Source organism: Anoplolepis gracilipes, chromosome 10, assembly GCF_047496725.1.
Source record: "Anoplolepis gracilipes chromosome 10, ASM4749672v1, whole genome shotgun sequence".
NCBI classification, from domain to species: domain Eukaryota; kingdom Metazoa; phylum Arthropoda; class Insecta; order Hymenoptera; family Formicidae; genus Anoplolepis; species Anoplolepis gracilipes.
This window is the reverse complement of record NC_132979.1, coordinates 907,136-931,615: the sequence shown is the minus strand read 5'-3', so window position 1 is coordinate 931,615 and position 24,480 is coordinate 907,136. Positions and strand designations below refer to the sequence as shown.

The 24,480-nt window shown below is 38.8% G+C and overlaps 1 protein-coding gene and 1 long non-coding RNA gene across 4 annotated transcripts in view; one reads left to right on the top strand and one right to left on the bottom strand.

Annotated features, from left to right (window-relative positions):
• Positions 1-24,480, top strand: part of Ed (hemicentin protein echinoid) — a 201,537-nt gene that overhangs the window by 167,101 nt on the left and 9,956 nt on the right. The window contains exon 1 of one of the 3 annotated variants that reach the window (XM_072901224.1): positions 6,851-7,972. The exons of 1 other annotated variant lie outside the window; for it this stretch is intronic. In XM_072901224.1, the coding sequence (XP_072757325.1) occupies positions 7,903-7,972 (70 nt within the window). In that variant the 5' untranslated portion in view covers positions 6,851-7,902. Of the gene's footprint in view, positions 1-6,850; positions 7,973-24,480 lie in introns of those variants that run through there. One more of the 3 variants, XM_072901223.1, reaches the window with a different exon arrangement.
• On the bottom strand, positions 1,617-22,655 carry LOC140670567 (uncharacterized). The gene is made up of 3 exons (XR_012047587.1): positions 20,352-22,655; positions 12,136-12,321; positions 1,617-3,363 (listed from the first exon to the last, which is right to left on the bottom strand). It is a non-coding gene; the product is annotated as an uncharacterized lncRNA (long non-coding RNA).

Genomic DNA, 24,480 nt, shown 5'->3' with positions numbered 1-24,480 from the left:
TGAACGAAAATCAAAATCGTTTATTGGACGGATTTATTAACGTAGCTTCGAGTGACGATAACGCGGCTTCAACTTTGCCGAGCGATTTTCCGATATATTTCTACCATCGAACGATGCGACGCGGGTCAATGTAATACGTTGTAGACATCGGTCGGACTCCGATTGGACACGTGCCAGAGTTGTCGTTGGCTATCCTTCCTACGACACATTCGAATCATACACAAATTACGAATACAGGGTGTCTAATTTCGTAAAAAAAATTTCCTGAAAATTCTCTCCAATCTTCCACTTCTTTTTTTTTTGTTCAAAATTCCAGGTAAAGAGAATTTTTTTATAGATTTTTTAATGCAATTTTCTCAAATAACTGTTTATTATGTGTACTTTCTAATTTTGGTCACTCAAACGAAGAACAAGTCACTCAAGTGTTAGATTTGACAATTTATTCCAAAAAAAAAAAAAAAAAAAAAAGCTTTTGTAAGATAAATATTTTTCATCTGCGTAACATTTTTTTACCGAAAAAAAATATACTAAAAATTACGGTATAAAAATATTTACTATTTTATATTCTATTGGGACATTGAATACATAAACAGAGATAATTATCTGATTTTTCTAGGCATAAAAAAATCTTGATAAATCCAGGTTCTCTATGATTTATCTTTCTTTTTCTAAAAATAGACACTCTGAAATATGGCGCATTGCATAATTATCGTTGAATGAAAGCACGCTGTATGAAACTTTCTTTATCAGAGTAAGTATAGTCGGACACTTGGACGCGAACTAACTTCCACGACGTGTATTAACTCCCGCGCGTCTCGCCTTCCGTATATCTCGGTCACCGCGAGAGGGTGAGATACGGGAACGTGGGTCGTAAACGCATACGTTTTGCGAATGTAACATCTGCGAACGCGATTCCAATAACAATGGCAAGACTACGACGGATGGAGCGCCCTTCTTTCTCCTCCTCTTCTCGCCCGTTCTTTCGCCGCATCCGACGACCCGTTTTAGCATGACAATCCGAACAAATTGGACGGCTCAATTTGAGCGAATTGCAACGAGGCTGAATTTCTGCATCGGCGTGCGATCTCCATCGACCCCCTCGGATACGCGCGCTCTCGCTCTGCTACCTCGAATCAGCGGATCAACTCATTCGTGTCGTTTCGGAAGCCGAAAATCGGGTCGGTCGCGAGCATTGTCACGCTAAACGAGCAAACGAACGAACCAACGAACGCACGCACGCACGCACGCACGCACGCACGCACGCACTGCGTTACGCGCCGATGCGCGCATAATCGGTCGCGATTGACTTTCTATGTACGCGGATAATTATCGGCCGTTGATCACGACAACTTGAAACCATCGCTTCTCTCTCTCTCTCTCTCTCTCTCTCTCTCTCTCTCTCTCTCTCTCTCTCTCTCTCTCTCTCTCCCTCTCCCTCTCTGGAATAATTTCATTTTTTATTAGATCGATTTGAATCTAGAGCAATGTGTAAAATTTAAAATAACTTTTAAATACTTAAAAATGAAGCTCTTTTACGTAAAATTTTTCCATTAAAAATAGTATCTTATATATTGATCTAAATAAGAGAGCTTCTAGTATAAGCAACGATGTGATTAAATTTCATTACTATAGATATCATTAATATTATTGGGCACCAGAAATTATTTATATAATAAAAAAATTAACCATCTTTAATTACAAGATAGTTAAAAATTAAAAATGTTAATTATTGGAATTTTATAATTAACGCGCTAGCGTGATACTTCGCTAATGGATGCAGGATTGAGGACTTACATTTACTGAAAATTTACTTTGCTTTGGTTTAAAAAAAATCGATGCGCGACATCGCATTTGATATATCGTATTACTAGCGCGAGTTGAACGAATTCGGTTTGTTAATTAATTGATCAAATTAATAATATACGAATGATTATTACGATACGATGCATATTTTATCATTGATTAATCGAATTCGTTATTTGGCGGAAACAACCAAGATAATTATTTATTCAGGATTGATCGACCATTTTTCCAGACTTGTAACCGCGCGCGCACGAGTCGTCATGGGAGAACGCGTTTCATTTCATAAAAGTTTTGTTAAAAATGATGTCTCCTCTCGGAAACGGGCGAGACTGTCGAGAGCGCGAACGAAGCTGTAAATAAAAATATACAGGTCTCAAGCCGCGTTTACGATACCGCAACATAGCTGACATAATTGCTGGCAACATTTCGGAGATAAATTTCGTTGCCAAGAATATCCCATGTTTTCATATCGAATTCGCGCTATTAGTAACGAAACATTGAGCTTTCGATGTCATTTTTTTCCCGGAGAATATCTAATACTCATAAAACTTGTTAATGAAATTAAAAAATTAGGGAAATATTATACAGAAATAAACTTACAATAGAAGGGTGAAAATATAAAGTTGCGCGCGAGCGCGTCAGTTTTGACACTGTTTTCAGCCAAGTCAACGGACTTTGTTACGATCGCTTTAAAATAATGGGAAAAGTGTGCTAAAATATGAAAGTTTTCAAAAATATTCTATTGTAGTCGCAGTCGAGAGTCTCTGACATCTTTCGACAACATTTTCTTTGATGTTTGTCCAACGGCGACAGCCGGAGCAAATATTTGTCGGCGATAATGTTACCAATATATACGCATTGTCGCCAATATTACGTGATACTTTACTCATATTTATGGACACCGCATGCCGGTCCATGTCGAGGTTGAACATGATCTTGATTCTTTACCGCGACATGTGGAGCTTGCATATGTTGCCAGAGCCCTTTCATCTTCCAACGTTTGCGAGATGAAAGTAAAGATGATCACGACAGAGAAGCAGGCAAGCATCACATCTAAGAATTCAAGGCTGGCTGGCTGGCTGGCTGGCTGGCTGGCTGACCAGGTAGCAGAAGGGCAGCTGAACATCTCGAATGTTTGGCCGAAAGGGCGTGCCCAGTCTGCCAGCTTGTGTTTCTCTAACGAAATACAAATTTCTACGGCGATGCGAAATGGATGATCTTTGGCCGCTATCTTGGCCTCGTCTCGGAGGCGAAATTACATGCTCGCCTTTGTTCGCTAAAGACAAATAAGAACTCGTTTGTAAGCTTGAAAGATTGAAGTTTGCCGGTCTCCTCCAACGGTGATCAACTTGAGAAGCGACGACAACGACAACGACAACGACAACGACAACGCGCGCTTCGTCGTGTACGATCCTAATAAATGTGCTGTTACGTAATAAACGCGTCCTCTGCATTCCTCCAGGCATTCCAGTAGGACGTGGTGCGACGTAAAATGAGATTGTCACACATGTCGGTCTTGCCCTAGCTCGTGGCTATATTTTACAGCTCGAACTAAGTAATCTATGCGTTTCATGTGCAGAAAGAAATGATAGTATCCAATTAGAATCAAATTCAAACTTGTCTACTTCAGTTAACGCGATTATTGTTTCATATATACAACATATAATCTCTAGAAAATTTGATACAAATCATGAACTCCAACAATATTATAATTTTTTTGGTTTGAACAATATACTAATTGTCCATCCAACATTTTTTTCTCTAGTCTATGAAAATTATTATTATTTTTAAAAATAATAAGACATTTAATATAATTTTCTTGGTAGAAAATTATATTAAATGTCTTCCAACAAGTAATTTGTATTTGCTTAACGCTATATAATCTCATTTCAAGATTTACATGTCGAGAATAGTATTTTTTTCAGAGTATGCGCAGAGAGAGCGTATAGTTTTGAGGATAACAATTTTGTATCCCCTCCGTCGTGTATAAACGATAAAACGTTATTTTTATCGGCCATCGTCATCATCATTATTTGCCCATTAAGATTGTTTCGACACGTCGAAATTTATCGGATCCAAGTTTAATTTACATGGCCGCGCGGCCACTGCAACTGGGCCATCATGATCGACATCGTATGATGCGTCGCCCAGCCAATGCAAAATACAGTTTTAATCTCCGCGACGCGGTTTATCATTTACCAACCCGTTGGGGCGAGACCCCCAGTGCATCAAACGCTAATTTATGCTATCGCGCACCTCCGAATTCCACAGCTACAATCGACAACGAAATAAGCTGCGATACAAATACGATATTATATATACACCTACACATATTAGAATTTGTGTGTGTGTGTGTGCGCGCGCAAAGAACCCATTTTGTGTGACCCCTAAACCAGCGATCTCGGCATTGGCGCTATCTTTCCTGTAAATTGCGAATCTATGCAAATCACACCAGTTGAGTCTTCCATAAAGAGACGCTTTTTATTTAAAAGGCAGGGAAAAAAGCGAGAGATTAATGTACAGAATTGGCAAACGGCCCGATATATGTATGTTTATAAAACTCTCTTTCAAATTCTCGCGATATCTATCATATCGCAACTGGACACGCAAAAATGCTAACGACACCACGATACTGATATCAAAGTATCACCATTTTGCCGTATCGATATATATATATATTTCACAGTTGTAGGGTATTTTCTACTCGGCATATTTTATAGATATCGAAATAAACTCCACGCGAGAAAAACATTAATCGCCCTTTTTGGAGGCAAACTATATTAGGGATAAAAGAGTTTTACGATTTAAAAAATCAGAAGGAGGGAATGTTGTAATTTCACGAATATTTTTTGTGAATAACGGATGTGCAAAGGGGACGATAGGATGTATAAATGTAAGCCTCGTCCGACTAACTCGCGTTCTATCAAAGAGAGAGAAAGTCTCGCGTTATTACGGGCGCGATCCATTAAAAAAATTCACGCGCCCTTCAATCCGGGGTGCAGCCGCGCTCTCGCAGCAGGTTTCTCGACGTCGTTCCGTGACGGTACACAGGCGGTCGGCCTGCCCGAAATGCTTGGTGGTCCCTCGAGTGGAGAGCCCGCGGGAGAAAGAACCACCTGCCGTAGAGAGATCGGTGGGGGCAAACTGCCGTCGTGCACCTCTCACCCTTGTCCTCGTCGCTCCTCTACCCTCACACTAGGGCCCAACGTTCGCGCCGACACCCTTCTGTCCCTTCCGCCCCGCCGCATGGTCTTCCCCACTATTGTGCCATCGTCGACAGGGTTGGCTCGTCCCGTATTAATGCCCCGAGCACAAGACAGATTTCTCCCCGAATGAATTTCATTCGTCAAGAGAGAAGGAGATAAAGAAAAAAAATCGATGGAGTTTATTTAAATCCTATCGAATTCTAAATATTTACTTTGAAGTATTTATTTATAGTAATTGAATATTTATTTAGTTTTAGATTGTAATAATTATAATAGTTTTAATTACAAGGAAAAACGAAGAGGAAAAATGAAGAAAATGAGAGAGATATTTATATTGATGGAAGACGGGAAGTTATAATATATAAGAAACATAAAAATGTAAATTTATCCTTATGTTATATTCAGTTTTTATATATATATATATATATATATCCTGTAACATAAAAATTGGCCGGAAAATTCTCTCAAGTATAATTAAAATAATTAAACTCGTTTAGTCCCCACGTGTACAGTCATATGGGTACCGATTAACAGGGTTAAATTAGAGAATTATGTAAATTTCGGCAAAATTACCTTCCGCCAAAATTAGCTTGTCTAAATGTAGACGTCATCACTGCTAGCTGTGTTCTTGATACAATTTTCTGTAATACGCGGTTATTTAAAAGGATATTTTTTAATTGAAAGTATGTTTAGTAAAAATTTTCATCGGATCTATTGCAATTTTTATCTACAGACGTACATATATTGCTCATATATCATATGTATCGGTTATAAATTCAGTAAAATTAAATTGTAGTAGCACATATCTCTTTCTCTCTCTCTCTCTTTTTCTCGTGATTGATGTTATAATTTTATACTGCACGAAGCGCGCGGAGCATTTCTTTAAGAGGAAAAATTTCGGAATATATGTAACCAAAATGATTATAATTTTTTTTCTTCACTTTGACATGTGTATGTGTGTGTGTGTGTGTGTATGTGTGTGTGTCTAATTGTAAATATTCCTTTTCCTCCTATTTTTGTAATATACATATAATAACAGTTATATAATCTTAGATTCGCTCGACACCGTTGTATCTCTTAAAAAACACGTTTTATCTCGTAAAAAGCGTATAAGCAATGATATACATAAGGCCCTTATAAAAATTTACCGCCTTCATTAAATTCGTTGTTTCAAGAGAGCAAAACGTAATGCACCCTCTTCACATAACCAGAATGCACTATTACCAGTGAGTTGAAGTAGTTCCTAGTGTCGTCCAAGTACTTTACTTGCGGTATATATCTCAAGAGGGACCATATATGCAACGGGAACCATATTTAGAAACTTAGCCTTATTTAAAGCCATTTCGTGCCATAATGAAAATACGACATGCTGAATAATGCTAAATAAGATAGAGAATAGGGAAACTTCTTTACGTACGATAATAACGTTCTGTGGAATATTTTTGCAGCGTAATATATTATTTATCGCTATCGGAGGAAGATTGTTATCGCGATGTGAGCATTAATTAAATTGTTAATTTTTCGAACGAAACGTTCGTTCTCCATTCGCACTCGTTCGTTGATTTCTGCAACATACAAAGAGGCATCGCGATTTCAGAGATCCTGCAAATTCTCTCTCACGGACGAACCTCGAATTAGCGTCTCTTGCACCTGCAGATGTGCATCCGGCTCTGGCCGGTTACCACCACCGTCTTCGTTCGCCGTCGTCGTCGTCGTCGTCGTCGTCGTCGCCGCTGCCGCTTCCACCACCATCACCATCACCACCACCACTACCACCACCACCACCACCACCACCACCACCACCACCACCACCACCGACGCTGTTCTACAGTCGGTTGTAGTACGAACGCGGGCACACTGTGCGTGGCGGCTCAAGTGGGCCGTGGAGGGGGCGACAGCGAGGGAAGGAGGAGGAGAAAGGGCGCGAGAATCGCAAAGTGGGGGCAGCAAAGGCGCGATGAGATCGCAGGCTCAGTTGCTGTGCGACTGTCGAGAGACGCACTGGCGGTTGTCGACGGTTGGACGCGTGCGAGCGACGGGCTTTTGCTTTCGCGCCAGACTCTGCTTTTTTACGAGGCTCTCTTTCATCCGTTTCCCCCTCTCGCGAGAGGGAATGAAGAGGGAATTCGATCGGTTTTTCCGTCGTTGTCTCGTTTAAAACAGTGATAAGAAAATTAAAAAAAATTAATACAATTTCCAAGACGAGGAAAAAAAAAAAAAAGGAGGGAAGAATCTCGATTTAAATCACCGCTACCGCAGGCAAGCATTAATATCGTCAGGTGTACGCGGTGCACGCATATATACGTAAGTCTCATACGTGGATGGAATTTCTCGTCTCTCGTTTGAAACGATGATCGCGCGCGTCGTCATTTTCGCCTGATGTATTCGTCGGGCCGGAGCGTCGTCGCTAACGCAAAACCGCCGGCGAGTATCCGTTCCAGGACGACTGACAGATCCGGACGGTAGCGACCGACGACGACGATCGGAGAGCAGTGGTGGTGATGAATCTTGGATTTTGCAAACGAGCACGTTGAAGAAGAATGGTGGAACGAGCGTTTCTCTCGCCGCCGCTTTTTAGTGCAACAACCCGTGCAGTGAATGTCATTTAAAGTGCGCGCGTGTTGTGTGATCACCTGTGAGAATATAAATAAATACACACCCAACCAAAGTGATATTTATATATATATATATATATATATACATATACATATATATATATATATATCACAGTGACGATGCGTATATTATTTGATTGCCATCTTCGGTGAGAGTTTCGGAATACAAGGAAGAGGCGACCATCAGCGGACGAGTGTGAAACACGTGTGAAATTACTATCCTTTCTCGTGTGAAGTTTCTCTCTCCCGTCTCTGTATAAACTCCGTCTCCTGTAATCATGGATAGAAAGCCGAGGATCAACCGCCGCACGCAGATCGCGATAATGAACCTATTGCTTCTCTGCACCGGTGAGTATATACACACTCTGGTCCTTGTTATCGTGTTTTCCTAACGAACGTTGGACGCTATGATTAAAAACTAATTCCGTCGAAACAGGTAGGATGGTAGTTAATTAATGAACGATTCACAAGCCGAGGTGAATCGGGGTCGGAGCCGCCTCTCCTCGTATAAATATATCGAATAAATTGATAATTCTGCGGCGGCGATGCAACATGTTCGTTGGATCAAAGAGGGAGAGAGAGAGAGAGAGAGAGGGGGGGGGGGCGAAGGGGTGAGGAATGGAAACCGGATTCGCGTATGTATCTGCGTGGGCTGCAAATTCCGATTGCATTGAAAATGTTGAAACACTCGATGCTTTGTTGCGTCGAGAGATGCTGCGTCTTTCCTGCTTCGGATGTTTCTTCGACATGTATTATAATGTATTATTTTTCTCTAAACGTAGTTTCTCTCACGAGAATCTTTAATTTCTGTTTATATTAAAGGGGTCGAAGAACGTGTCAATATAGTTGACGGGTCGCGATCTCCAACTGAGAGGACGTTAACGACAGCACCCTTTCTCGCTTAAGCGTTCTTATATCGTCCATTAAAACGATTAGCATCAAGTTTCTGTCGTACAATCAATGAAAACAAAATGAGATGACGGCAAATTATACAGAAAAGAGATTAGGTTAGACGTGTGAAAATCGTAGGCAAAATAATACACAAAATTAGTATACATATAATTAGATCAGCTGATCGATTAAAAAAATGTATGGTATAGAAATATCGAGATGAAAGTTTGCTTTTTTCACAAAGTTTCTACTGTCTCTTATCTTCCTACATGGCCTCACGATATAATGCCTAGATTGACATAAGATCGAGAGGTTTTGGAATCTGCGGTGCTGCAGGCAATATTTTAAAAATATTCGCGCAAGCGATTCCATTCTAAAGATGTGATAGATGTGAAAGAAAGACTTTCATTTATTGCAGAGATATTTCGCCCATATCATCAGGTGAAAAAAAGTACATAATACAAAGACGAGTCACGGGTACGTGATCGCGCGTCGAACCTGATCTTACAAAGAGCAGCTTCATGGAAGACTGCTTCAAGAATACTAGCAAGCCATTACAATCACAATCACTCCTGTGATCCAACGCGACTGAGAGTAATAATAATAATTTCGCTTTAATAATATATAAATTAAAGTTTTGATTAACATGGAATAATTATGTAATTAAAGTACAAAGAAAAAATGTTACGAGGTTATTTTGGAAAGAAAAAAAAAAAAGATGTACCGTGTGATAATTTATCAGCTTTTTCCTCGTTTTCCTCTTTTTTTTTTGAATTTACTTTACTCCTTCGCGAATAAAAATTTCGATATGGTTAGATGTCTTGACAAATCTTTCAAATATTACTTTTTATCGACATGTTCATCGATATTACATCTCGATGCGAAATGGCATGTTAATGTTGCATCGATGTTCTTAACTCTCAGACGAGCGTCTTTCTCTCTTGGGATCTTTAAGCTGCTTTCTCAGTCAGTTTCACTTTATTCATATTCAAATATACATGAAAGACGCAAGATGTAGGCTATCGCAATATCAAATGTATAAATATATATATAGATCAAATCTTTGAATAAAATTCTTAAAACTAAAATATCAAGCAACGCATCAAAAGGGAAACGACGAAGCTTTCAAGCTTGTAAAGTCTTATTTAACAATTATTGATGGCAACCATCGCATGTGAAGGATGAGGGGTAAAGTTTGCTCGCGACGTACGATGTTTGCGGGTGCCAGAAATGCAGATGCACCGTCGATGCAAGATGATAGTTCACCGATAGTATCACAGATCGGTCCTTTGTGGCATGTCGAGCCATGCGGCAATCTAAACAGTCGTCGGTGAACGGCGTTGGTGCAAGAACGAGAGGAGACAAAAGGGAGGAAGGGGAAAGAGAGAGAGAGAGAGAGAGAGAGAGAGAGAGAGAGAGAGAGGGAGGGAAAATTTGCATATGCGCGCAAGGTTACACGTTGCCTACTCCATCTACCAATCAATCGCAAAACGATAAAAAAACAAAATAGATCGAAATTAAAGTCACTTTTGTTGCTCGATTCACTACAGAATTATTTTAATTGGACAGGGGGCATCTTAATTAGGTATCTTAATTAGGTGAGAGGGCGCATTGCATCGGTACAGTTATACAAGTCCATTATGTTGTACAGATCGAGGGATGGAGTGGCGGCTTTTTCCCCTCCCCTCCTCTCCCCTCTCTCTTTCTCTCTTTCTCTCTTGATTCGACTCGTCGTGGCTCGCGGCTCTGGAAAATCGCGTTAACGATGCCGCGTTTTCTAATCGTCGTTATCCACGAACGACCGCTTCCCACGAAGATCCGGAGCGATTCGCGCCGAATGTTATCGCCCCGCGGAATTATCGGAAAGTAATTAACCGCTAATAGGCCAGAGCAGCTGGGAATTGGGAATCGCGATGTTCCTTCTTAACAACGATGATACATTTAATTGCGTAGGTGAAAGAGCGTTGCGTCTCGAGTGCGTTTGCCGGGCGCATCTCGTAAGAGATACGATAGATTTAATCACGACGGTCACGCACACGTTGATTTACGTAGCGCAATTTGTATCTTTTCAAAATAACACGTCTGAGATGCTGTTTAAAAATATCCGTCGAGTATAAATTTTATCCGATAAAATGTGTCTCACACAGGAGAGCTACAACGGTTGATTAAAAGGAAAAAAAAGGGGGGAGGGGGAAAGATAGAGATTCAAAAAACGGTATTTGGTTACAGGATAGCTCAGTTACAAGAAGATCGGTGCGGCTATATTTACGGTCGACAATCGTTTATTTAAAGTAAAGTGGCACGAGTAATCGATCGACGTCTTTGCGGCAGCCCTAATAAATTTCCCGGCTCTTATTGGCCGCTGTTTTTCCTCCCGAAGAGCCGGGGAGCTGAGAGCTTCTAAGCTGTCTGTCCACTCGATAAATTTCGACGACGCTTCCTGGAGCGCGCGTTAAAAGAAATGCAAGCTGCAACGCAGGTGCGAAAGCGCCGTTACCTCTCTCCGTTGTTGCATTACGAAAAGAAGATTACGAGCGCGACGCGATGTTAATGGCACACAGGAGGGTGCCGACATACTTCTTCTCTCCTCGCGCGAGAAACATAAGCGATTAATGGCCTTCGTAAACGACCCCTTATTTCTTGTCGTCGCGCCAAGCTAACCTTGAGTTATGCGCCTCGGATCAAAAATTATTTACTTGCCACACGTGGCGATTATATTAAGTATCGTCTCTTTATTGCTTTATCTGTCTTCATTTCCAATCTCTCTCTCGCTCTCTCTCTCTCTCTCTCTCTCTCTCTCTCTCTCTCTCTCTCTCTCTCTCTCTCTCTCTCTCTCTCTCTCTCTCTCTCTCTCTCTCTCTCTCTCTCTCTCTCTCTCGGCGTTAGTATAGAAATACCCGCGGGTATTTTTATTAGATTTCACTTTAATGGAATTTTAATTTCAAGACAATCTAAAGAGACTCTCTTTTAACGAAATGGGGAAAGATTACTTCTAATCAAACTGTTGCAATTTTGCCCGAAACGTAACTGTTTACATTAATGAAAGATTTCTCTCTATAATTCTGTTTATAGTACGGAGATAAATATAATCTTGGTCAATCGCGGAATTAAGAATTGACAACGGACGTTGATGAGAGAGAAATATGTATGTTGCAAAACCGCACAGAAATAAAGCTATTCTTGTTTAAAAATTTGCTTTATTCTCGATATGTAAATCTTGAAAAGAGATTAGATAGCATTAAGCGAATACAAATTGCTTTATTCGAAAAACATTTAATATAATTTTCTACCAAGAAAAATATATTTCTTGTTATTCAAAAATAATTTAATTAAGAAAAAATTTAATAAAGAAAAAATCTTTGGATAGACAAATATATTCAAATGAAAAAATGATTATAATAAAATCAAGATAATTATTATTATATTCTTGCGATGAGTATTAGGTATATAATATTAAAATAAAATTATAAAATGATTATATATTGCTGTTTTATTAGATAGGAAACAATGATTGTGTTAATTAAAGTATGTAAAAAATTAAGAAATTAGTAAAATATGTATAAGTTTTAATTTGAATTACTAATTTCTTTTCTTCGCGGAAACTGTATTATATTACTCACGTTTCGGGTGAGATTATTCGCGTTGCGAATTTTCGGTATTCCGTGTCCGCTTTCACATTACTGCAGTTCTCCATTCCGTGCGTATTCCATTCCTTGCGCTTCCTTACCGATTCCGCCGCGGGTCAAATATTTCCGTTGCAGCACGTTTGCACCGATATAGCCGGCCCCGTAGCCGTTCTTCTATTCCTTGAAAAGCGGAGAAACGGTCGAGGAATTAATTCTTTATATTACCGGACGAAGAAAGAGAGAGAGAGAGAGAGAGAGAGGAGGGTAGGAAACGAAATGGATGTCGGGGCGAGAGCGCATTTGTCGGAGGTAAACGCGCACGCACGTAGGGAGCATTATTTCGTCCGCCCTATATATATATATATGTATACGTTTTCGTATACGGCTACCGTTTTCACTGTGTATAATGGAAAATAAAAAATTGCCGACCCATTTTTTCAAATCATTTCGCACATTGCTCGCATGCTTCGATAACCGGTACCAGAGAGGATGAACGGTCTCGTATACGTCAGTTTTTCCGACTTTTACCGTATGTTTCGTACGAGATCGTATCGCAAAAGGTCGAACACCGCGATGTATCGAATGGACATATTTCAATATACGCGTTACAGCTGTAACGAGAAAGAAGCGACGGGCTTTTTGTCAAATAGTCAGTGTGTGTTGAGTACTCCGGTAACCTTTTGCGTTTTCTGTATATGATATCGTAATGCATACGTATTTAAAAAGATTGGATATTAAATATCTTTGTCACGCATTTTCATATTTTTTCATTATTGCGTTAAACGAGAAAGCAAATATTAAATATTAAATAATTAAAATATCATTTCTGTGTTTGATAACGAGTTTTTTTCAATATAATTTAAAAAAGATTTTTCTCTAATTATATATGTATAGATATTTTTTATTCACCAAACTCTTCTTCTCATCTTTTCTTTTTCTCTTTTCTCTCTTATCTTTTTATCTTAATATAAAATATTTCTAAGAAATTGTTAATCCCAACGTCATCACGAAATGACTCATCTATGATTGATAGAAAGCAGGCGACTTGCTATGACAATCTATACGTCTTCCTTTGTATTACCATCTGGCGCGTCAAACTCGAGAGCCGGATGAGTAGTGCATGATCCTGTTTGAAATCGAGAGGAAAAAAAAAAAGAAGAGAGAAGGGCAAACGTTTGGTCGGCGGATATGCTTCTTGGGTTGAAGTGGACTCACGTTTTTCGCATGTGCGTTATGACTGCAATTCTCACCGTCATATTGCACGGACGTGCATACATATATACGAGAGCCAATATTCGCGCGGTCGCACGCGGTGCAAGAATGCCTACGGCGATGATATTCGATGCGATGAAATAAGGTTCGACTGTTGGGCGCGCGCACGACGTATTGTTATTGCTATGCCACATACATTAACGCGTTTCGCTTTGTTATGTCCTGCCCGCGGGCGCTGTTGGGCGTGTATATACTGGGTGTCGCAAAAGCAGAGACGCATATGTAATGGGACAGAGAGAGAGAGAGAGAGAGAGAGAGAGAGAGAGATTGGGTCGACGTTGGGATTATAACATCGAAACATATTAAATTTTTAAATTATAAAATTGAAAATTTATTTGGCAACTTTTTATAAATAACTAAAAGGATTTAATAAAAAAAAAAAAAAATTAATTTTCTACACTCTGGTGAATATATATGTATATATGATATGTGTTAAATTAATCAGTTTCGAGATAAATTTGGTTTCGACTAAAAGTAATTTGACACTGATTATCAAATTGAAATATTAATAGTTGTATATGAAAATAGTTAATTGATTTGAAGATATAAATATGATATTTTTGCGGGTCACGAGATTAGTTAACGATAAAACGTTGAAAATTGAGAAAAATCTTTTGTAAAGTTTTTACTAAACAAAAAATTAATTTCAATTAATCTAAAATTCATGGTATAGGCTAGACAAGTAAAAATTGGGCTATATGTATACATACTTTGAAGTTCATTTTTTTCATTTTTACACAATTTTTCGTTAAAAATATTCTCTCCTATAATATATATAACGCATATATGTAATGTAATATAGTTTTAATTTCTCATACTGTGCATTATATATAATATCAAATCATTTCGTGTCGTATAATATTATAATGCCTCTTTGAATATTTCAGCGATATTAATACTTTAGATTCCTGTAATTGTTTTACATCCATTTTATACAGGTAGGAAATACAATAATTGAAATAATACGTATTTCAAATTAATCACATTTACTCATATTTAGAATATATATAATATTAGGCGGAGAGTGAAAGCGCGTAGAAAATGGTGCGTGCATTTTACAACAATGTAATACGTACTGTAATGCGTTCAAACTAGATATTTAGATTAAGAATAGTTCCCTTTAAGTGGCCGTTTAATGCCACTGGGGGAGGGGGGGGGGAGGGAGTGAAACCCTTCATGTTTATTACCACGGGAAGGAAGTTAGATGGTGCACGAACGTGCGAGAGAACATGTTTGTTAATACCGCAGAGGCAACACCTCTGAAGAACCGTGCATTATGCCGGTGAGCCCGAATCGGCACTAGTCACGTAAAGTTTCACGTGCACTCCTCTCCCGTTGCAGTTTACGTCCGAACAAGTAGCAATGCAAACCTAACCCAGGTCTTATAAACCGAGTTTTCTAAATAACTAAAATCCATTAGTAGCAAGGCACACGCGTCTCTCGACGTGAGTACGTATGTATGTATTGCGGGGGTGAATACGTGCGGGTAGAAAACGCGAAACGAGAGAGAGAGAGAGGCATCGAGGTATTATCGAAGCGAAGAGAGTTTACCTTTAAGACGACACACAGTCGTACGAGAAAAATTCCCTATATATATTTTCCACGCGAAGAAACACCTAAAGGCGCGGTCACATTACGCCGAGATAACAAGGAGGTCGGCACGAGAGAGGCTTTACAATAAAATCCGCAAGGAGGGAATTTCGATATTCTTCCCTCCTTTATTTATCGTATCATTCCTTCGCGCGAGAGTATACTAGCGTTTTAAATAAAGGCACACACGCGATAAAGAAAGGCATTTTATCGAGCGCTCTCTATAAAATGTCCCGCGATTATATGTAGTTTACAACCTTCCGCGTTCCATTAACGTTTAATGCAGAAATAATTAATGTAAATTTTACCCCAGGCTCTTTTTCAAGTGAATACATACGTGGCCTGTAAAATTTTACGCACACACGCACGCATATACGATTGATAATACCTATGTCAGTTAAACAAAAAAAGAATTTATTTACGTTATATCTTTTCCGAGGAGAAACTGGATAAATTAGCTACATCAAAAGTTAATGACTCTAATACATTTCGAGATTCATGAATTTAATTGCGTAAAGTACTTTTAAAATAAAAATTTATAATTAATTTGTGTTAAAATAAATACATTTGCCTTGGAGAGTATAATGTAATCTCAAAATATTATCTTATATCGAATTAACTTTTTTTACAGTAACCGTACTACAATCTCAATTGTACGACACAAAAATTCATGACGATAAAAATTTTTATTCTACAGGACAAATTTTTAATTCGCAAATTAATTATTGCATTGCACCAAAAGTGCTATTAGATTTATTAATTTTTTTAGAGACGTGTATGGTTGATTTGTTCAGTTCTTCCGCTTTCAAGCGACATGAATTTGAAACAAATACGAGTTGAGAAACACTGGCGTATAAAATGACGATTTCTGTTGGCGACATCGATAACATCGACGGAATAACATGCCTTTCGGTATTTACTATGCGCAATATGCCGACGTTTGTTCGTTTGTGCTCGTTTCGCGGCTCTTTGGCCTCGCATTAGAGGCCGATCGGCACGTTTCGCGATTAATACAGGATGTTGCGACACACACGGCATCCTGCATCGCGTGGCACGTATTGTTGCACTCGCGTTGGCGATCGACGAGACAGTTATTAGATTTACTTATTATTGTTTTTTCTTCCTTTTTTTTTTTTTTTTTTTTTATTAAAAGATTAACTTAATACCTCAACACAATACATGTTACATTTCCTCGATAAAGCTACCGCGCGAATATAAAATATACGCAAATGTTATACGAGTTGTTAAAAGTGCAGAATATATTGATATAAACTCTCTCTCACTTTACAAAGTACAAGCAAAGTTCACAAAGAAGCCTGACGTAAAATCCAATTAAGATCCATCGCATCTTGGTCTTTTTATTCTCTTATGATGGAGAAAATTAAAACTTTTACGCCAAACTTGAATTTTTTTCCACTGACTCGTAATATTCATAGTAGAACAAGTGAAAACTGCAACTTTTCACATAATATACACACGCAAATGTATATATACACACACATATATATATATATATATATATATATATGTATATGTATATATATATATATATATATATATATATGTATATGTATATATTGTATATCGTAGCATGCAATATCTGGCAGGTCGCGAGATTAACCCTAATCGTTAACGATCCCCGTATCGGTCGCGGTTGGTCCAATAATTCCGTGGCGAACTAATTTATAGAGGACCGCATAAACCGCCGAAATGTAAGGATTCAGGAACGGCGACGAGTAGTATTAATCCGGAGCGGATTCGCAATATATATACGCACCCACATATATGTATGTACGTAGCCAACCCCGACATTAATTCGTCGCGTGCCGCATGCGAGGCGACGTCTCTCGGATGAAAAAAAGAAAAAAGGTACACATACATATATATACATATATATACATATATATATATATACGTACGTATGTACGTATGTACATATCGCGTGCATTCATTACCGGGGCATATTAATGCAAAAAAATTGCCGTGCCCGGCCCGGGCAATCGCTTATCCGTCCCGTGCGTACGTAAACGAGCTTAAACCGGAGCGTAATCGCTGATCGAGATCGCACGAGACCCGCGCGCTCGACTTTCCTCGCCTCGCGATTACGCTCGTTGCTGCCAGACTCGCCACGATTTATCGCCGATGTATCAGTACCGACAAAACCATCGCGCGTTAATGAGGTTTACAAAACTCCAATGTGTTACGTAAGAGACGTACCAGAAGCTCCGACTTTAATTTCGATAACGGAATCTTGGATTTTTCCCTCTCAATACTACGGATGTGTATATGCCCGAAATAACAAGGAGCATCTCTGCAGTCTTATCAAATTACAAGTAAAATTATTTAAGTTATACATGTATAGAGATTTTCCACGCTGCGATTAAATTACAAAACGTTCGTCAAAATTACAAAATTTCACGGAATATCTCTCTGGCGTTATTCGTGATATATTTATTGTACACAAACGGGAATAATAATTTCGTAAATATCTTGAGGATTGATACCGGCAGGAGGATATTCTGGGCGACAAATAATTTGTCCATATATCATATAGAAATCACTGGAAAACTATAATCGCTGTTATCATCAATTTGTATTACCGCATATTACTGTTGGGAATTATTATTATCTAATAACGAGGCATTACGCGGAATTAGTGTACATATTTTTGGTTAGCGGTTTACACACTCGCCCCTCGCCTTTTCCCGCCCAAATATCCGATAATGATTTAATGCAATTAATGCGACGAGCAAACTGTGCAACACGATTACGATTTTGCGCGACAGATTCACGAGCGATAATTTTCTAGACTCTTCGTGCACGCGAGCAGCGTGGTAGGCGAAGGTCGCGCGCGCACCAATATCGTGTACATAATTTTTCATTTCGATCGCAGTCGCGAGATAACGCTAATTTGTTTTCCCTGAGCTTATACTTGCTCTCACGTGTGTATTTTAAACGCTTATTCAACTATATATATGTCTTATACATGTGATATTTTAAATATTCGAAAGTTCTTTCGTCGAATTATCGTCGTCGTCGTCGTCGTCGTCGTCGTCGTCGTCGATCATTCCTTATGTTTGCGCTTCTCGCGATATCGCGTCGTCGAAACCGGTCGCCTGCAGGCGAGAATAATCTTCCTAGCGGAAAATTCATCGGTGCCCCGCTTCCATCGGTGCGGGAAATGACTATGAGAATTTCGAGTAACTTTGCTACATACATACATATATGCGAAGCAGGCGCTCTCGAAATTTCGGTGCGAATATGGTTTTCATCGGGAGAGAATTCCTGTATGCGTATGGTAAATAAGATGAAACGTACAAAGGTAATCATTCCGAGAGATTTCTAGCTATTTACGTTTACATAATTACGTTATAAAAACTGTTTTCAATTTATTGCAATAGAGAGTGTATTTTTATTTATTTCTATATATTTAGCAAAATTTATTACGAAAAATAAATTGATTAAATCTTCATTTTTAAAAGACATTATAATAATCAATATTGAATTAATAAGATGTATAAAATTAATGTAATAAAATATATAATTAAATTAATTATAAATTAGTAAGATTATATTTCTCTCCACTTATTATATTGTCTTTTGATCAAAAATATGAAAACAAATATTCAAAGGATGAAAAAAGAAACATTCCCGCTGGCTTTACGAAAGCATCTTTTTCACATTGTTTTCTCGTAATGTAAGCTCGAGTGTAAAGTGACGAAACATCTTTTCCCACTTTAGACGAGACGCGTACATGTAGATTACGTCGATTGCACGGCGAGACGTGACAGTCGCACCGACATCTGGCAAGGAGAGTTGGAGTGCCAAAGCGTCTTTGCTTTGTCTCGTCTGCGCAAGAGAGTAACGGGAGAAACCGGCTCTCTTAAGACGAGGAGAGCGGACGGCACTCATCTCGTGTGCCCATCGTCGTCCTCCCTCTCTCCTCATCCTTTTGTCCGCCGAACCGTAAATCTGTCCGTAAAACAGCACCTCGCCCATACATCACGAGGCGTGCGGCCACGTTTCCTCCTTATTAACGTCGCGTCGGCGCGACGTGAACTCCAAGTGCCTGCGGCGTCTTCGTATTTCGTTCGAGTGCGTTTCTTTTTTTTTTTCTCTCTCTCTCTCTCTCTCCCTCTCTCTTGCATCGCGTTTAATTGACTCCCTTCGCGGGTTCCGCCACGAAGCATTCTTGACGCAGTGCGACCGACGCGACGGCGCGGTGGCGGCAACATTTCCCGAATGCGCCGAGGCTTTCCGTGCATCCCCCCGAAGTTGAAAGACAGCGCCCGCGGTTTGCCCTCTTCGTCTCTCTCTCTCTCTCTCTCTTTTCTTCTCTCTCTATTGCTCGCGTGATTTACCGCAACCCAACTGCCGCGGAATTGCGGGTCTGCATCGGAGGCTGAGATGCCGTTTCGCGGGCTCCTAGATGGCGGCGCTATTGAGGGGATAAATTTACAAAGGGTCCCGAATGTGTGTGTGTGTGCGCAAAATTCGACGGTTAATTCATTCTCTGTGTCGAGTTAAATTAAAACATTCGAAAATGAAACTTGAGTTTACGTGCTTTTTTTATACATCTTTTTTACCGTACGTCTAAAAAAATAATTATCGGATTTGAAAAATACAATTAATTACACTGATGAAACGCACAAGTTTCGGTGCAACCGTTCTGATTTCGTTCAACAATAGTTTAATTCCCGTTGGATTTTTTTTCTTTTATTTTTTTTTTTTTACGTCTTTTTCTCGTGTGATTTTCGATCGCCTGGTACGGTAACTCCCGACGTAGGAAACGTTTCAACAGTCGCCCAACGGTTTTAACCGCGCGACAGTAAATCACAGTAGGATTGTGCTCGAAACACGATACCACGTGGCATTCCTTCGACAACGTGTTGGATTACACTTCCTACGCGGCGCAGGCAAATTTTGGAAGCGAAACGGTTTCCATTAACAAGTAAAACGCATTCTCCACGTCGGTCGAACAAACAGTCGAATGTTTAAAATATATAGACTGTAAATTAATTTTCGCAGGAGATTTTTTGGAGAAAGAAACGATATAGGGTATTAAAATATAATTTATTATCTTGAAATTAAGAAGCTTCAAGAAATTTATTTATTTCTTTTTAATAATTTGTATTATATTACTACTAAGAAAAATTTAAAATAATATATATTTTCTTTTATAAAAATATATATAATATTACAAATATACATATAAGACAAGTAATTTATAACGTAATCTTCTTCTTATAAAGAACTCATAAAAGTATATGCAGACTCGGAAAAATATAAAGCATAATGCGAGCTCTTCTCGTGCTTTAAGCTAAATACGCCAAAGATATTAAACTCACCTTCCTTTTTTCGCAGAGCGGATAACGCTCGTAAGATCGCTGTAAGTCACGTAAACGTCCGTTATCTGAAGTTATATCTGCGCGTTCTTGTAGATCGCTTCCTTTATCGCCTGCCACAAGGATAATGATTTCTACAACTTTTTCGCAGTACACGTCCGAATAACACGTCGCAGAAATTGCCTCCGCGTCGAAAATTGCTCTGTCCGCAGCTCACCACGATCGATGCTCACGACCGCTTTTACTTACGCCAATTGGCTAATCCTATGTCCTCTTAATATTGCAAAGTATCGCTCGGAATATTGAGCCGTCCTATCTTAAAATGGCTGCGATGTATCTTGGAAATTCATACTCGGGCGTCGACACTAGTGAGACGTTCATATTACACAGACTAGTATAGAGTCACTTGAACTTTGTGCGGTTTGACTTCAAACTAACGCGTACTACATGTTCCCTCTCGAGATTAATCTCGAGAAATTTCAAGTTCGACGAGAGAGATTCTACCTTGGCGGATTGTTTGAAAAATCTGAAAAAGGAAATTATAATTCCGCTCTCTCCAAACATACAGGGTGTTCTGTAAAGGTTGACTAGGTAGGTTACACGTAGTCATGTTTTTTCTTTATCAAGCAAATAAAAAAAGTTTCTATATCATATTATAAAACATGTTTCTAAAATGCTTCGTTAAAAAGTATTCTCTGTATTTTCCGTGTAATAAGGTCCTAAATTGCAATCAAAGCAGTGCCTACTACGTTAAATTATTGTTTAAAGGCACTTGATTTTTTTTTTTTTATATCATATGTTAATCAAAATTTATTCTTTTAATTTTAATTTGGTATTAACTTTTTAACGATACATTATAGACACTTTTTTGTTTGTCTCTCGATGAGAGGAACAAGACTATATATAGCCAGCCTAATCTTGACGAAACACTCTGTACGAGATACCCGAGCATACTTTTCCATAACTATAAATTTAAAATCTGTCCCATAATTCTCTTTTCCGTCTCATCATCATTCTCTCTTGGAACGAAAGCAATTTTCTCAGAGGAAAGGTTGCCTGGGATTTCGGAAAAAAAAAAAAAAAAATCTATTATGGCAGATTGTGTGTCGCCACATCTTGCATTATGCAGTATTAACAGTTTCGTAATTGGCGCGCTGGAGTAAAGCTGTGTGTGTGCGTGTGTGTGTCGTGCGTGTACACGATCGAACACCTACGAGAGATCGGTACGATTGTTACCTGCATGACTAAGCCGTATTTACGCAAGACCATATTGCGCGTAACCTCGTTATGCCACTCTCCGTATAGGGTGTCTCGCGGACTCGGAATATTGACTTTTTTGACGATAGATTCCGGCAAGACAACATTTCCGAGTGATGACTCGAATTAACGAGCGGTCAATTAAAATGCTGTCACATACACAAACACGTGGATAAAAATAGTACTATCATTTTTATCATTCGAATCGCGCTCTCGTGTCTCTGGTTTCACATATAACAACATATGATCACACTCGGTAGCTACTCGCGCCAATACATATGTATATGTATGTATATGTGTGCGCATAAAGTTACCGATGAAGAACGACACGTCGCGTGTACATCTCTCGGAAGCAAAGCCGTCGCTTGTCGAAACGTCGCACGAATTATTCGTTATGCCTTGTCTTAATTACTCTGGTTCCCGGATGATATACGCGGCCGGCTTTGTTCATTTGTGCCGGCTCACGCGGCCGTAAATATCGATTATACGGGATATAGCTTCGCGTCTATCGGGCCATTAATTTGTCGAAAGTTTGTTATTCGCTGCCGAGTCGAGCGTCACGCGCTGCAAATTGTTTGCAATACTCCTCGAGTTCTGTGTCGCGCAGAATCTGCGCCGCGGTTTCGCGAACTGACGCATCGCGGCATATGTTCTTCCACTCAACTACTGAACTAATAATAGGGAATGACTCATTATAATATCAAAGTGACTCCCTGGAAAAATACCATTTTCAGAAATTTTTTTTATATTTCGAATCTTATTGGATTTCAAATATATTTCTCTTTCGCTGTGTGTGTGTGTGAACAACTAATTATTAATAGAGAATGTCTACTCTCTGAAAAAAACATGGCAAACGCTTGAAAGTCTCAGAAATTTCTTTTGTATTTGTATTTGGAAAAATTGGGATTCCTCATGGAATTTTATCGGGGAATTTTTACAAATAATTATTTCTTTGATAATTTTGTTCTCGTAATATTGTAAACAGCCTTGGCAAGCTAAGTGAATATTATATTATAAATACATATCTATATTTGTTCATATATATTTAACAAAATATTGAATATGCAGTATATATTCTTTATTACAAGTTTTAGTGATGAAAAAAATTAAAAGTTTATGCAAGTAAGAAATTACTTATCTTACAAAAAAATATTCAATTTTTTTAATGCATTTATAAATTTAGCACTTGAAATTTAAGAGGCTCTGCATTTTTTTCGTATTAAATAACATGAAAAACATGGAGTGAAAAACGCATGCAATAAAAAATTTATTTCCAAAAGTTTTGAAAAAGCACTAAAAAATCTTTAAAATATTCTTTTTATCTAGAATTTTGAACAAAAATATTTGAGTGATTAGAGAATTTTCAGGAAATTTTTTTACAAGATTTTAATAAACATATATATATATATATATATATATATAAGCTAAATATTGCATTTCAATCTTTTAAATTAATATATTTGAAACGCGTCTTTATTATTCGGCAACAACACATGATAAAAAAATGTGTCGATTCTCTCTCTCTCTCTCTCTCCTTTTTTTTGTTTTATTCAGACATTAATACTACTTATAGCACTACTTACTTGATATTAAAATTTTTCCGTTAGAGCGATATTACTTGATACATGTATTCGATGCACCAGCGATGTCGAGATGATATCTTTGCATAGTCGCTACGATATAAAGTGCAACTCTTGTTGTGCATTCACAATGCACGAGCGCGCGAAATGTTGATAATATTGGTACAGATAGAAGTATGCGCACGTATGTGGTAAGTGAGATATATGCGTATACTCTTAGGAATACGAACGTCTACATTCATAGGAGAATATGCTGCTGGTCGTTTATACTTTCGGCGAGAGCAAGACGAGAGCGTGCCATTTGTGCGAATCGAGCCGCAACATGCGACTGTTCCTCGTGGTTGAGCATTCGTCACGAGAGAAAGTTTCAGCAAAGGAAACGCTTTCGCACAGAAGGGGGAGAATCTTAATTTAAATCCGTCATCGTGCAATTGACAAAAAAGCGGAAAGCCATAGAGTCAGACTACAAAGGGACGATAACGAGAAAGGCGATTCCGGAGAGACGGAACGAAGAGAGGAGATGGAGGAAAGGGAGGGCAATACTCGTGACAATAAGATATATTATAGGGGTTGGCGCCGAGGTTCTATCCACCACCCCGTTTCTCGCGACTCGCATAATCGCGGCATAAGCAGAAACCTCGCCGAGTACAACGGAGTATTTCGGTCCTACCCCTCCCCCTCTGCCCCCCCCCCTATTACGTTTCAACCACAGATATCAATATGGGTTTGGGGTTTTAAAGCGATTAAAAATTAAAGGGATTTATAAAGATGTGAAAAATTCGCGAAATTTTCGCGATTCGAAAACGCTTGTAAAAGGCAGACAACGGGATTATCCAGATAATCGAAAGTCTAGCTGATGCCGAGAAAATACTCGGATAATATTTTTTTTATCGAATAGATTTTCAACGTGAGATTTAATTACCAAGGTATTTAATATCGTTGCCATAAGTGATAGACGTTTATCGAATTTCTGCTAAGAGAATAATGATTGGAAAATCGATAAGCGCGACTGCGGTGGAGTAACGTGCCATTCTTTACGCGTTTTTGTTCTACTTATATTAAATTGTTTATTCTTTCACAATAGAGATTAATGCCTTTTTTTTTTTTTATAAACGACCGTATCCTGTCGCGAAAAGATCGCGCACGCAACGCGCGATCTTTTCGCCAGCACGCAAAGAGCCGAGCGTACTCTCGACGAAACTCGGTTAGAAATGGACTTGAGCAAAAGTAAGAGTCTCCCTTTGAAGAAAGAAATATAGAACAGAGTGGGATAATCTAGCGCGGAAAGTTGATTT